The sequence below is a fragment of the Merops nubicus genome, unplaced genomic scaffold (assembly GCF_000691845.1).
Source record: "Merops nubicus isolate BGI_N331 unplaced genomic scaffold, ASM69184v1 Scaffold33630, whole genome shotgun sequence".
In the NCBI taxonomy this organism is placed as follows: Eukaryota; Metazoa; Chordata; class Aves; order Coraciiformes; family Meropidae; genus Merops; species Merops nubicus.
The window spans coordinates 516-14,031 of NW_008581410.1; the positions used below are offsets into that span (position 1 = coordinate 516).

Here is a 13,516-nt window from a genome sequence, read left to right on the forward strand (position 1 = left end):
CATTTCCTTTCACCGGAGCTGTGGCACAGAGTTAAGCTCCAAGTTACTTCCTAAAGCTTAAGATGTTTCTTTACTGCTTCATCTCCACAGGAAAGCCACTTCAGTGACATCTGTACTGAAATTGAGACAATTCTCAGTGGGCACGCTGCCACTTTTAAACATGTAAGAAAAGAAAAACAAAACCAAATTCACTAAGTTAGTAGCGCCAAAATCCCCAGAAAGAAAGAATAAAATTTACATCTCTATCCCAATTTGTTGTCAGACTGTTTCTTGTGTTCCATTTGCATCATGACTAACCAGGTCCATTATAAAAACAAGAAAGTAACCATGAAATAAATAGATGTTGACACTAGTGGGCTTTCAGGGATGTTACAACTCATCGTTTTTCCTGCTTTCTCCTCCAGCTTCTGTCTTCTTCTCTTTTTTCGACCCTGTGTAATGAAGTAAACACAGTTATACAGCGTAACAGATTTACAGCACATAATGTAGCCCTGAAAGCCCCTGACATTCAACAGGGATTCCCCCAAACTCAGTCTCTGGTGCCAAAGCTGGGGGAACACTCTGGGGACAAATCCTCAGTTCAAAGAGCTGAAGCTGTTGCTGCCTTCCACGCACTGGAGACGGGACCGGCAGAATAAACACACACCTGCATGTCAGCTCTCTACCCAAGATGGACTCTCGGCCACTGGACTGGCTACAGACCCAGCGGCTGCAGTGTAAAGCAGCTGCCGGAGGTGGCAGCGCTGCGTCAGAACTTCACACCGCCGCAGGAACGCCGAGGAACCAGCGTTTGTGCCTTCCCCATTACAGAGTTAACAACTGATCTGCAGCGCTACTATCCTACTACTTCCTACAGCTAAAAAGATGGAAAGCAGCACACAGACAGCTTGCACTGGTAGCTACCAAGTCCCACACTGTTAGTCACACGTTTACCCACCAGAGTCTGATCCGGGCTCATCACCTATTGCTACTTTCTCAGCGGTAGGAGGCTCCTTGGCTGGACCAACATCCTCAGGTTTGTCTAGATTTAAAGCAGAAAGAAACCAAAGTTAAGGGAGAATACACAGAACACTCGGTCTCACTAGATGCAGAGAGATGAGGCTACTACCAGCGAGGTTTACAAACATGGCGGCTGTGGTGCCTCATCAGGATTGTAATAATTCACCTTCATAGTGGACCTCAGTACCACACTCAGAGGAGTATCACAGAACTGCTCCTTATTTGTCACTGCCTCTGTCCGCCAGGATTTACGCCCCTAGGAGCCCTGAAGATTCACTGGTTGCACAGGCAAGTCACCTTTGGAGCTGTGACCACAAGCAGGATGACTTACACAGGCCACAGGAACCCTGAGGGAACTCTGCTGACTTCAGCAGCGTAGGTTTAAAAGCACCAGGGCACTCAGAACCTGAGGATCCTAAAAAGTTCAAGGAACTGCAAGTCTCAGGTGACCGAAGAGAGCCCTCTTTTCCCGGGGTCCGTCTACGCCAGAAACCTCTCTCACTGACGGCTCAATCTATTCCCTGAGGTAGGGCGTGACCTTTAACACTTGGCTCTGGACACCTCAATGCAGTTGATGGCTTATCTTCCTTACAAGGCAGCAAGCCAAAGAGACAGGCACTGAGAAACCATCCCAGGAAGTTTAATAAACACTTTCTGTTCCTTCATAGGGAAAACCCCAAACAGTGCCAACAAAAGGACACCGAGGTTCGTCAGTTTTCCCAGTTGCCTGAAAATCAAGGGGAGGATCATGTCATCCTGCAGTGGTGACTATCACCTTCACTTCTTAGCTCCCCTTCCCTCAAGGGAGAGATAGGAGCATGTTACACACACTAATTACAGCCTAGGAGCTCTATACATGCTCCCCACCCACTTCTTACCTTCTTGTTTCCCCTCCGTAGGAGGGATAGTGGTCTCAGTCTCGGAGGTTGCATTTCGGCCTGAATCACTTTTTGTGGTGTTCTTCTCCCTTTTGGGTTTCGGTTTCGCAAACTTAGCCTTATTCAGAAGATACTGAACTTCCCTGTCCAGGGCTGCTATCTTGAGCTCTATATCTTTGGACAGCAGGACAGGTTTCTCAGTAGGAGAGAGTTTGTTCTGTTCAGCCAGTGTCTCGTTTTTCCAGGTCTGGGGGATGGGAGGGAAGAGGTGCTTTTTGAATGCTCCTGGGTTCCATGAACCACTGTACATCACAGTATCCCCAAGTCACTGCTCCCAGGCCTTCTGCTTTACTCAGGCTAACAATCCTCCCTGCAACACTTCCACCAGCTTCTTAGCTAACCAAACACAGGACAAAAAACAAACCAACCAACCCACCCCTGAAAACTCAGCAGCTGCTTTAAAAAACTGCATGAACCATATTGCCAGGCTTCCCCACCCCTCAGAGCAGTTGGGAGTCAAAGCTGGGCATGAGACAACTCTGAGACACACAAAAGGCTTCTGGTGGCATGGAAACAAGACACATTCACTTTGGGTCATGGAATAAAGCGTAAGTACACAACAGGAAACAGAATCCAAACTGCCACCTCCACGCTCCCCCAGAATCTTTCAAGTCCTCATTACCGTTGTTTCATTGATGGCTTTTTCCAGCGTACTCAGTTCCACTTCTGTGAATATCTGGTCAGGCTCTGGAATCATTCGGGCTCCCCTTAAAGATAAGCAGTAGTTTATTTTTGCTGCAGCAACCAGACTATATACTGGCAACTCGATGTTTACAACTCCAGGAATCACAATAATAAATAGCCACTGCACATACCAATCACTAAGGACATTTGAGGAAACGAGTACTAAATCTATCTCTGGATGCTAAGAATGGAATACAGAGCCAACAAATACAGCTATTCCAAGAGTAGAAAACACATGAAAGACAAAATCCTGAGGCCATACAACCAAGAGGGGAAAATCTGCTTGCCAACAGCATGTATGGCATTGGACACTTCCCCCACCCCCAGTTCAGACAGAACTTGCACATTCTGTTAGCGGGTTCTGCAGAACTGAGCAGTAGGAAGCAAGGTTGGGGTCTTCTTTCCTCTAGTAATTTTCCTATCACATGCAATTTGGTCAAGTCCTGCCAGCATCTCCTACATGACCAGCTGCACAACTCCCCTTCCTAACAACTCATTCTTACTTGAGAAAGATGGTCGAGTGGTTGAGCAGACTCTCCAGGGCAGCCAGGCGTTCTGGCCACTTTCTCCTTTCCTCCACGCGAAAGAAGAGGCTCCTACAAAGCTTTTTCAGCTCTGAAAGCTTGTCTTTCAGCTCCTATGAATGGGATAAAGGAGAAAGGAGACAACTGGGTTGCCCACCAGCTAATACTGTGAACCTCAGAAGTTAAAACCACAGGTTTTGTCATTTTCTCTATCAAAGACACTATGGTATCCTGACTGCACGCAGCAATACCTTAGTTGTGGCGGCATAGCCCTCCTCCTCCATCCAGTTGGAAGCCTCACTAAGTTTTTTTGAAATTTCTTCTCTCTGCTCCTCTGTTGAGACAAACTGGTACTCCTCTTGGTAAAGCTTGTCCTGAAAAGAACAAAGCAAGCACTCCTGTCAAATACCACCGAGCATGGAAGCATAAAACAGGCAAGGTCACGTACTTGCAACTGGGCTGCAAACTCCTGCGGTGCTGCCTGCTCTGGCCAGGTCATTCTCATTCAAATTCCCACATTTGAGCTCCTGCTCCTACCTTTACCAGGATCACAATGGGAATACACCAGGTTACAGAGGCACACGCACATCAGGTATATGACAGTGAAGCTGCAGCCACTGTAACTTCACATGCCCTTAACGTTAATTGCCTCTTCTGTACAACATGAGAAGCTGTAGCTTCTTTGCAGCCAAGTGCAACTGTTGCAAAACACACAGCTAAATGCATGTAGGAGATACCAGAAACCCAAAGTTTAAAGTGTTAGACGTGCCGAAGGAGGTGTTCTAGGCCAGGTTGGTTGAGCAACCTGGTGTAGCTGAGAGGTGTCCCTGCCCATGGCAGGGAGGTTGGATTAGAGGATCTTCAGGGTTCGTTCCAATCTAAGCCATTCTACAATTCATTCTGTGTTGAGAAAAAATGCCATGTCCACATCTGCTTGGGAAGACTAACGGTAGCAGAAAGTGACTGAAAGATGAGACAAGAGAAGAGCTCTTCAAATCAGCTTCCTTCAGCTCAAACAACTGCCCTGCGTTCAGATCAGCCACGCTGCGTAAGACATTTCAACCTGCTTTGCAGGACAACTGATTTCTTTATATCCCCTCCTCTTACCTGGGTCTCAAAGATGAATGACTCCAGACTGTTGGCAGATTTTTCTCTTTCCTGTTTCTCTAGATCTCTGACCGTCAAGTCCTGGAGTCTAATGTGCACAGAGAACAAAAAACAAAGGTAGCAAGCACCACTAGCTGAGCGCCATATCGGATACATCAGTTTCTGAGGGCAGTGGCACTACGTGAGCTATCGCCCTTCCAAAGCAATTCACCTCCTTTTATCTAGAGCTTTACCCTACCAGAACCATTTCAAACATACTTTTTCATGGAGCTCTTCAGGTCATCCTCCAGCAGGTCAGGCACATCGTTTACATCCAGTTCCATGGTGATCTCATGAACAAGCCTCTGCTTCTTGGGTGCTTTGATTTTCTTCTCTTCCTCTGTTTTGGTAACTGTGCTGTCCCCAGAACTTTTCAACTGTTCTTCCTCTTTTTCAGTTTCTCTGTTGTCTTTGGGATCCTGTAGCAGAGTAAGTATATTCTCAGGCAAGGGAACGTACTTGCTGATTCTGCAACTTTTTTCCAAGGCAGTGTACTAACAGGGGGAAAAAAAAACCCACTCCTACAGCACGCTCAGCAGAATTCATTAGTTTCAAACACTACCCTCAGACACCAAAATCACAGTCCAGTTCCTTCAATGCAACACTCACCTGAGACTCTAATTTCTCACTTTCTTCCTTCTTCTGTGACTCTGCTTTTGGAGACGCAGTTTCTGCCTGACCTGCAGACTGCTGTTTCTCTTCTCCCTGCTTTTCACCAGCATCTTCTGCGCTGCTTTTTTGGTCTCGTTTCTCCCCCTGCTCCTCTTTACCTGCCTCTGCTAGGCTCTCTTCTTCTTCCTGGTCACCACAGGCAACAAAACTTTGTTTTTAACATAGGAATTCCATGCATATATTTTACAGAACAGGTAATTCTCCACAAAAAAAAACCCATATGTATGAAAAACAACACTCAACAGTGACTGCAGCCACTAGTGAGGCACCATGCTAAGCTACAACATGAATTAGGAGTTCCTTCAATGCAGGACATGACTCTGTGACAAGGAGCTTTCAACTCACTAGATGGAAACCTAGTTGCTGCTGCCAGTAATAGCAGCTGTGCCTGTATGGCTCAGAGGAAGCAAGGAGCCTGCCAGACACCTGCACGGATACCACACAGGCAGAAGCCCACCCACTAAGCACCATGATGGCTTAGGAACAACAGACTTCCCCAGAAACCAGTCCTGGAAACCTCAGTCCACCACTGCTGGACTTGCCAGCAAAAGACCACAGGTTTCTTTAAACATGCACCACGTGAAACTCAGAGAAACAAAGCACTTTCTGAAAATATTTTAAACCCTGATGTGCTGCCAGACACCTTTAATCCTGCTCACAGGAATTGCTGCCTCTTCAGCAGCCACAGTAAGACCCCGGGGCTTCCTCCCACTAGCAGTCACCCTGGGGCTCACCTGAACAGAGTCTGTCAGGTTCTCTCCAGTCTCTGGTGTAGGGCTACCACCTCCAAACAGGCTTGAGATGGTGTTTCCAAGTTCTGTTGGTGGGAGGGGAAAAAAAAAAAAAAAAGTTCTAAAATATTCTGTATCCAAAGGGGGAAGAAAGTAATCTTGAACTCTGAGACTCACAACCATCACAGTCACCAAGGAGGCTCCTTGTCGGGGTTAGCTACACATCCTGCAGAAAAACGCTTCCTTCCCTGATCTCACTTTGTATTTTTACATGCACGGACAAACCTCTATCTCTGCTAAAACGTGATCAGAAATTTTGAATTTCAACTAAAAAGCTTCAAGCTTCAATCTGTGGCTGCATTAGCCACCCCTGCGTCTCCCCTTCACCTCTAAACATAAAGACTTCCCAGCTCCTCTCTGTAGGGAAGCCTGTGCTGTAAGATCTGAGCAATGCTCAGCACAGGCCAGGGCACTGCAACCCAGACAACCAGACAGGAAAATGATGCAGGACTTCTCCTCAGGCCAGGCCTCCAGAACCGACCAGCTGTGACTGAACAAGGAGAAAATCACTTTTATTTTTTGAGTTACAGTGCCTGCCATAGTCACCTTAGGAGCGTACGATATTTCAGAACTCCTGGCAGCACCTAGAGGCCACTTGCAAAAGGCTTTTAGGAATGCTGGACCTGTGCACACATTCAGAGACTATAGCTAACCTTTAACTTCTATGCCCCAAACCCATAGTGCTCGCTCTGCTCAACACATTCAGGTCCTTTCAGTTAACTCAGCTAGTGCAGGTAAAACAACAATTTGTGCAAATACTAAAGTTCAGCATTTACTTGTCAGCGTTGACTCCTCCTCCAGCTTGTCTTCTGCCAAGGTCTCAAACACAGATTCCACCTTGGAGAGAGGAGCACAGAATTAGTTTTAAGTGAGGACCATCGATACCAGAGAGAGGGACGGGACTGGAAAATCCACAGGCTGCCAAACATCACAGCCAGGTGGTGCTTACCCGGTCAAGACTTAGCACTCCACTCTCATCCATGTTGAAGTGAGCTTTGATGCCTTTGGATTCATAATCTGAATGCTTCTTGAAACTGTCCCCGACTCCCCTTAGCCTCACAGTGGTGAGATTGAGAGAGCCAAAAATCCTGACAAGATGCAGACAAAAGCAGGGAGAAAACTCGATAACAATGCTGGAGAACAGCCAGCCACTTCTCACAGTCACCTCTGCAGCAACGGACAACCACACAAAACAGGCAACCAGCACAGTTCCACTTGCCAAAGCAGGTACAGCTCTGAGAGCAGATCTGCAAATATTTGCTGGTGCCCCATCAGACACACCGGCCTCTGGGGCAGCCCAATCTCCAGCCGGGCATACTGCACTGCCACAGGGCTCTTTGCCCAGACGCCTGCCGCGACTCACCGCACGTTGTCCTGGCTCAGGAAGGAGAGATCTCCGTAGTTAACGTAGAACTCAAAGTCGTCTGTGTAGCGGTTAAAAGTGATAACTTTGCGCTGTGGGTAGGGTGCCATGCGCTGGAACAAAACCCTCTTGTTATGCTTTAAACTCTTGGGTTTATCATCCTCCTCCACCTCGCGCGTAAACTCCACCTGCATCGCAAACGGAGAGCACAACTCGGTGACCACAAAGTTCCTCTACGGCCTCTTACGTCTGATTTCTGCAGCATTTGGCTGCTGTACCTTCTGCAAAAGCTGCGGGTCAGGAAAGTATCTCTCAATAAATGTTTTCATGGGCTTGGCTTCTTAGACAAAATAGCGCTTCTAAAGTATGGAAGATTTCCTTCTGCTTTCTCACTTAAATTGGCATAAAAGATCTCCACAGGTCCCGTACTCCAAGGAATTCAACAGGTCACCCGAGACGTTTCTCCCAGCACAGCCCCAGTTACCCATACCTCACACAGGAGGAAGAAAGCCAAATGTTACCTGGATAGGAAACACAGCGGCATCCCGAACGATAAACGGCTTCACCTTAAAGGCCTTGCTGAGAGCGGCTGCCTGGTAGACTGCACCCATAGCAGCAGCCTCGTCGGCATTGATGTTCTTGCCCAGTTCTTCTCTACCAAGTGAAAAGCAAGAGACGTCAGCTTTGCAGCCGCTGCCATAAGAAACAACTTGTCAACAGGAGACTGACTAGAAGGGGGCCTCACATACTCACTTGCCCACAGCTTTCAGCAAAACCTCCTGCACTCTGGGGACCCGTGTGGCACCGCCAACTAGAATCACCTGGTCAATTCCATCCTAGGGATTGGAAACAGTCACCTTAGTTTTTCAAAATTGATTTCTAAAGACAAGTTCTGGGCTCCCTTCCACTCCTTGCCCGGTCACCACACTCTGAAGTGGTGCTCTGAGAATACCCACGCTACATCCTGCCACCCCCAATCCCAGATGGCCTGACACAAGCCATGCCAACACAAGGGACCAGGAGTCAGGTCTGTCAAAGAGAGACATCGTGAATGCTACTTCGAGTAACCTGAAAGATGGGACTGCACTCATAATCAGACAGGCGACGGTTTAATGCTAGAGGAGCCAGTGACTTGGAAGCAAGCTGGACCTCAACAGACAGAAAACAGGACTCTGAGACATAACTCGGTGTCTTGCATTGAAAAACAGAGCCAAAAGATGCTCAAGAGCATCCTGGCACCCTGGAAAGCAAGGACTGAACAATGCACTAAGTCTCTCCAAAAGCCTGCATCATTTTCAGTCCAACTGCAGTCCACAACAGGGCTTCTAAAGGAATGACTCAAAGGAGAAGCCTGAACAGGAATAACTCTCTTTCCAGGGACGTTGAGATAGTACTTCAGAGGAGGGACCAGAACCAGAATCCAAGGCAAAAAAAAAAAAAGGAAAGATCAACGTTTCAAAACTCCAGCCCAAGGGTAAAATTTTTTAACAGAAAGAAAGGCCTCCTCCAAGCCCTTTGTTTCTGGTGGATAGTGCAGGGAGCTGTGACAGACTCCTGCTTGACATGGCAGCAGGTAACTTCACTGCAGCAGCCACACCACTACCCTAACAGCAGGCATCTGCACCTCTCAGCAGTGCTGACAGCACAGTCACTGAGGCTTTGACAGCGACACAACAGCAGCTCTGCAGCTAGAACCTTCAGGCTTGTTAACGCATTCCTAAACCTACCAGGTTCATCTCTGCGCTGCTCAGAGCCTGCTGCACAGGTCCTGGGACTCGCTGGAACAAGTCTGAGCACAGGTCCTCAAATTCTTGCCTTGAGACCTTAGCCTTGAAGTCAATATCATCTAGGAGCCCCTCAATCTGTCCAGAAAACAAAACAAAACAAAAACAAACAAACAAAAAAAAAACAAACACCGCAAAACCAGAATGAAATAATCTGTGAAGCACCCTCAAAACAAAATCTTCGCCTGATTTGCAGAGTGTGCAGGAAGTTCCAGCTTTCTTAACACACTTAGGACCTGATGTCACTCACCCAAACCCTGCCATCGCTAAGGCGATGAGTGGATGGAATGTGGACGGAACAGGCAGCTTCTCTCAGTTGAAGCTTATTTACTAAACTTCGCCTCACTAATTATCATCAAATCCACTCATTTAATCACAAGTGGTACTCAGTGGGCACAAGCTGAGAGGAACTGGTGCCACCAACCCTTCCTGGAACACCAGGAGGGATGCTCTTCAGCCCGGTGACTCAGTGGAAGGACAGCATTCCCACACACATGTCCTTAACCCACCCCACCCGCAGCCTCAGAAGAGCCAGAGTTGCTGTGACAGGAGGTGTGACCTGTGCCATGTGGTCAGCATTCGCACTCAGGACGGTCTTCAGGCGGTTGGCCTCCTTCAGAAGCTTGGCCATGGCCCGAGGATTCTTTCGGACATCTTTTGAAGGGTGCTGATCATTAAAGAGCTTTGCCAAATAGTCCCGGAGACGAAGCTCCATCTCTAATCCTCCAAGAGTACGGTCAAACCTGAGCAAAAGAACAGATGGAGACGTAACAACTTAAACCAAGTCAAAATACAAACAAGATTCATGTTCTGTTTCACAACACGCAGAGCAGCGAGTGGTCAAAAGGAGCTGTAGCACCATCAGCTGTGACTGACTGAGGAAAAACAACTGTTCTTCCAAAAACAACACATTATAATGAAACAAAAAAAATAGAAAGATGCACCACCATAATAGCCTTTGAGCTATTGTACAGTAAAGGCTTCATTGCCAAGCGTGTCAAACTGCTCAGAAACCAAAGAATAATGTCCCAGGCACCTTCTCGGAAAGAACAGTACAAACACTTCAGAGTTAAAATTGCTGGCCTGGTGATTCCCAGCACCCCCCCTCCGCAGCTGGCAAACACGCTGTATGTTAACTCCTCTCTAGAAGGATATTCTGCTTTTTCAAACTGACACACCCTACTCCCCTAAGATTATAGCAAATAGAATTACGTTGAAGGGGCTTAAGGCTATGAAATAAAGCCGCCTGAGGCAAATTAAGTAGAGTGGCCGCCTCCTAGAAGCTGTCACTTCCCTTCTGCACAGGACAATGACACCAGGATTATTACCAACTAGCACCTTCCTGCTTCAAACGCTTCCCACTCTGCCATCCAAATTACTGTACTGAAGCCTCGCTGCAAGATTCCACATTTAGAAGAAACTGTGAAAGGAATGCTTTCTTTCCTGAGACCCATGGGCCTCGTGCAACTCGTGCGGAATGCTCACCCGACGCCCTGGATCTGCAGCTGAGGCTGGGTCCCCGCGTCCTTCGTTTTCACCGTCTGATAGGTAACGACCGTACAAACGGTGCTGCCCGCTCCCATGTCGTAAAACATGATATTCTGAAAGGAGAAGCTGCGACGGTGAAGCAGAAACACCTGGGCACGCCCCACGAATGAAGAGAGAACCCACTGTTCTCCAAGCTTGATACAGGCTCTCTAGCCTGGCTTTGGACGGTAACAACCAGATTTGTGCTTTGACCAGACACAGGAGACATTCAGAGGCACACTTGACACAAACACACAAGAAAACTTTTGTCATCCATTTCATCAATCACAAAACAAAGCCCTTTAAAAGTTTCTTCGACCTCAGGAAAATCAAGTTTTTTCGGAGTCGGTCTACCCATACCTTAGAAAATGGCTCCTGTTACTCCCCACTGGTGAATGGACAAGGAAAAACACAGGTCTACAAAACGGGGACTCCCAGTCACCTGCCCTCACTCCTGAAGTGTTCAGGTTTCACCACATTCACACATTCATCCCCTCCTTTCCTGATGAGCACATCAAAACAGATGAGACTGGCCAAATAACAGAGTTCATTTCTCCACAGCTAAGTCCTTCTGAGCTTAGTGGCAGCACTTTCTCTCCCCCCCTGGCACTGGAACAAGGCTCTCCACGTCTCCCAGAGGCACCCACCTGTGCAGTGGCATTGATGTCTTTCCTCCTGAAAACTCCGTAGTTCAACGCTACAGCGGTGTTGTCGTTGATGAGCTGCAGCACCTTCAGGTCAGCCATGCGGGCGGCGTGCAGGACCGCTCTCCTCTCTGCCTGGTTGAAGTAGGCAGGAACAGTGATCACAGCATCCTTGATGGGCTGCTCTGAAAGAGTTTCAAGGAACATGATTTTCCAGCAGCATAGCCATGTAGGAAGGCTCATCATACTGGAGTGATGGCAGCAGAGCTTACAGCCTGCAGCTGAAGAGACCCAGCATTCTACTTCTAAAAGCCCAAGGGTTTTCAAACACTTCTGGTCTCTATTCTAATCCCATAATATACAAACATACACGCAGATATAAGACTCTTTAAAAAACAGCTGAATTCTTCCAACCTGCAAATTCCTCAGCCAGGCCACGGGAATAGTTCAGGACCATCCCTAGCATCTCCTCTGGAGAATACTGCGTTGTTCTGCAAGAAACAGGCAAGAAAGAAAAATAACAGCAACAGCAGTCAGCTGTAGAAGTCTGGTAACCACAGTCCCAGCAACAAGGGACCCAGAAGCAGCCACTCACTGGGACAGTTTGAAGATGACTGTCTGCCTCCTCTCGTCCTTCACTAGTTCATGCTCCGGGAACCGGGACTGGTACAGAGCCACGTGGGGGTTATCGATACGCTTGCCCAGCAGATCCTGGAAGTATCTGAAGGCCACCTTGGGGGTTCTTATGGACTGCAGAAAGAAAAAGCAAATCGCCCAGATGCACTTCTTTGGCTTTACTATCGTCAAACCAATCTGTCCCAAGCCGCACGGTGAACTCCCTTGTTACTGGGTTTAGGAGCGCAAAGGGCCGGTAACACACGACGGAGATGAGAAGTACATGACAAGAAGTAACCCTTCCTACCCGGGACGCGTATCGCGACAGGGCCAGCAGCACCAGATCTATTTTGCGCCCAGGAGCCGCAGTTGGCATGACAAGAGCTCTTACCATTCCTAGCGCGCTGTCGCCAAAGAGACGCTCGCTCTCCTTCAAAGAAACTGCCACAGGCGTTTTCCTTCGTGACTCCCTGCACAGAAAAAGAGGAATCAACCAGTTCAAACAGGCGTAGTGTTTCTAGTGAGGAAGGACGTTGCTTCCACTTCAGAAAAACAAAGGGCAGGAGCTTGGATACCACCTGTGGAGAGCAAGGCCAGCCTCTGTTCACCTGAAGGGCTGCAACAGCAGCACCTCCCCCTAGAGCTTTCGTACCCCCAGTGTTCCTCATGGCACGAGCAAATCACGTGCTTCAACAAAGCCGGGACGGACCTCTTTCCAATTCACCATCAAAGCTGTGGTGGGCATGTTATTTTTCCAATAGGACAAGAGAACTCCGCAAAAAGCAACTCCTTCCTGCTGCAATCCACACGTCAGCACACCAAGGTGAGCATTCCACAAGATCTACAAAACATCTTTAAACTCTTCAGTAAGCTCAGTACAGGCTGCCCACTTCCAAAACACCTCATAACGTATCAATGAATGCTCTAATGTAAGGCTGCAACCAAATGAGTTACCACAGAGAAGAACGGCTCCCAAGCAGCTTTTCGAGCATGCTGCTTCATACTTAGACAAAATTTGCTTGATTTTTGCTTTCCTCCTCCAGCAATCTATGCAACACAGTTCCCTCATTCAATCAACAACTACCAAGTTCTGGGACAATGAGTGAAAAATCCATTTATTACCTTTCTGTCTAGAGTCCTACAAAACGAGGATGTTCCTGAGCACATATCCTCTCACAGCTGCAGGCTTTTAGTTCAGTATGGTGGGGTCAGGCTGCAGCAACAGCGGCCAGGTGAAAGGCGCTTTACTTGCTTCACAAATGAGTAGAGATTGTAAGCAGCTGCAGCAAAAGAAACTCGCCTCTGGGCTCCCTTAGGGAGAGCTGAGAATGAAGTTTCTTTACTGGTCAGGCAAGAACACAACGCTGCACCCTACCACATTTGAATCACGGCCCACCCATATACAGCCTTTCGGCTGCTGGCTTAAATGGCTCCCAAACTGCCGCCAAGCACCCCTAAGGTAACGCTAAAAACGGCCCTGCTGCCCTGGACGATGCTCCACAGCTGCTCACCCGGGGCAGGAACCAAGTCAGCAAGCATTCAGCTAAAGAACAGACGCATTGCCCTCGCAGGAGAGGAGCAGGACTAACTGAGCCCTCGTTGCCCTACACCGGTGCCTCCTCACGGTACTCGCGAGGCTGTCCCACGCCCCGGCAGAACACGCGGACGCCCCGCGTTACGCCGAGCTGGAGAGCAGCTGCTCACTTGTTCAGGACGATCTCCATGGGCACCCCAGGCTTCACGATAGCGATCTTCATCGACTCGCTGCCCACATCCACCGACATCACGGCCACAGACTCTGCAACGCGCAAGGAAACGACACCCCGTCA

General features: G+C 48.3%; 1 protein-coding gene across 1 annotated transcript; it reads right to left on the reverse strand.

Annotated features, from left to right (window-relative positions):
- Window positions 1-317: 317 nt before the first annotated feature.
- HYOU1 (hypoxia up-regulated 1) lies at window positions 318-13,498 on the reverse strand (the record flags this gene model as incomplete). Its single annotated transcript, XM_008949883.1, is given in 24 exon segments — window positions 318-431; window positions 938-1,021; window positions 1,878-2,124; window positions 2,560-2,644; window positions 3,125-3,258; window positions 3,397-3,519; window positions 4,253-4,340; window positions 4,511-4,710; window positions 4,901-5,089; window positions 5,698-5,780; window positions 6,531-6,591; window positions 6,704-6,842; window positions 7,118-7,305; window positions 7,639-7,771; window positions 7,871-7,953; window positions 8,845-8,979; window positions 9,461-9,644; window positions 10,387-10,515; window positions 11,076-11,107; window positions 11,109-11,257; window positions 11,487-11,563; window positions 11,668-11,822; window positions 12,079-12,157; window positions 13,392-13,498. Coding segments are annotated over 24 exon segments (2,946 nt in total), but the record flags the coding sequence as incomplete, so codon positions are not given.
- Between the last annotated feature and the right edge of the window lie 18 nt (window positions 13,499-13,516).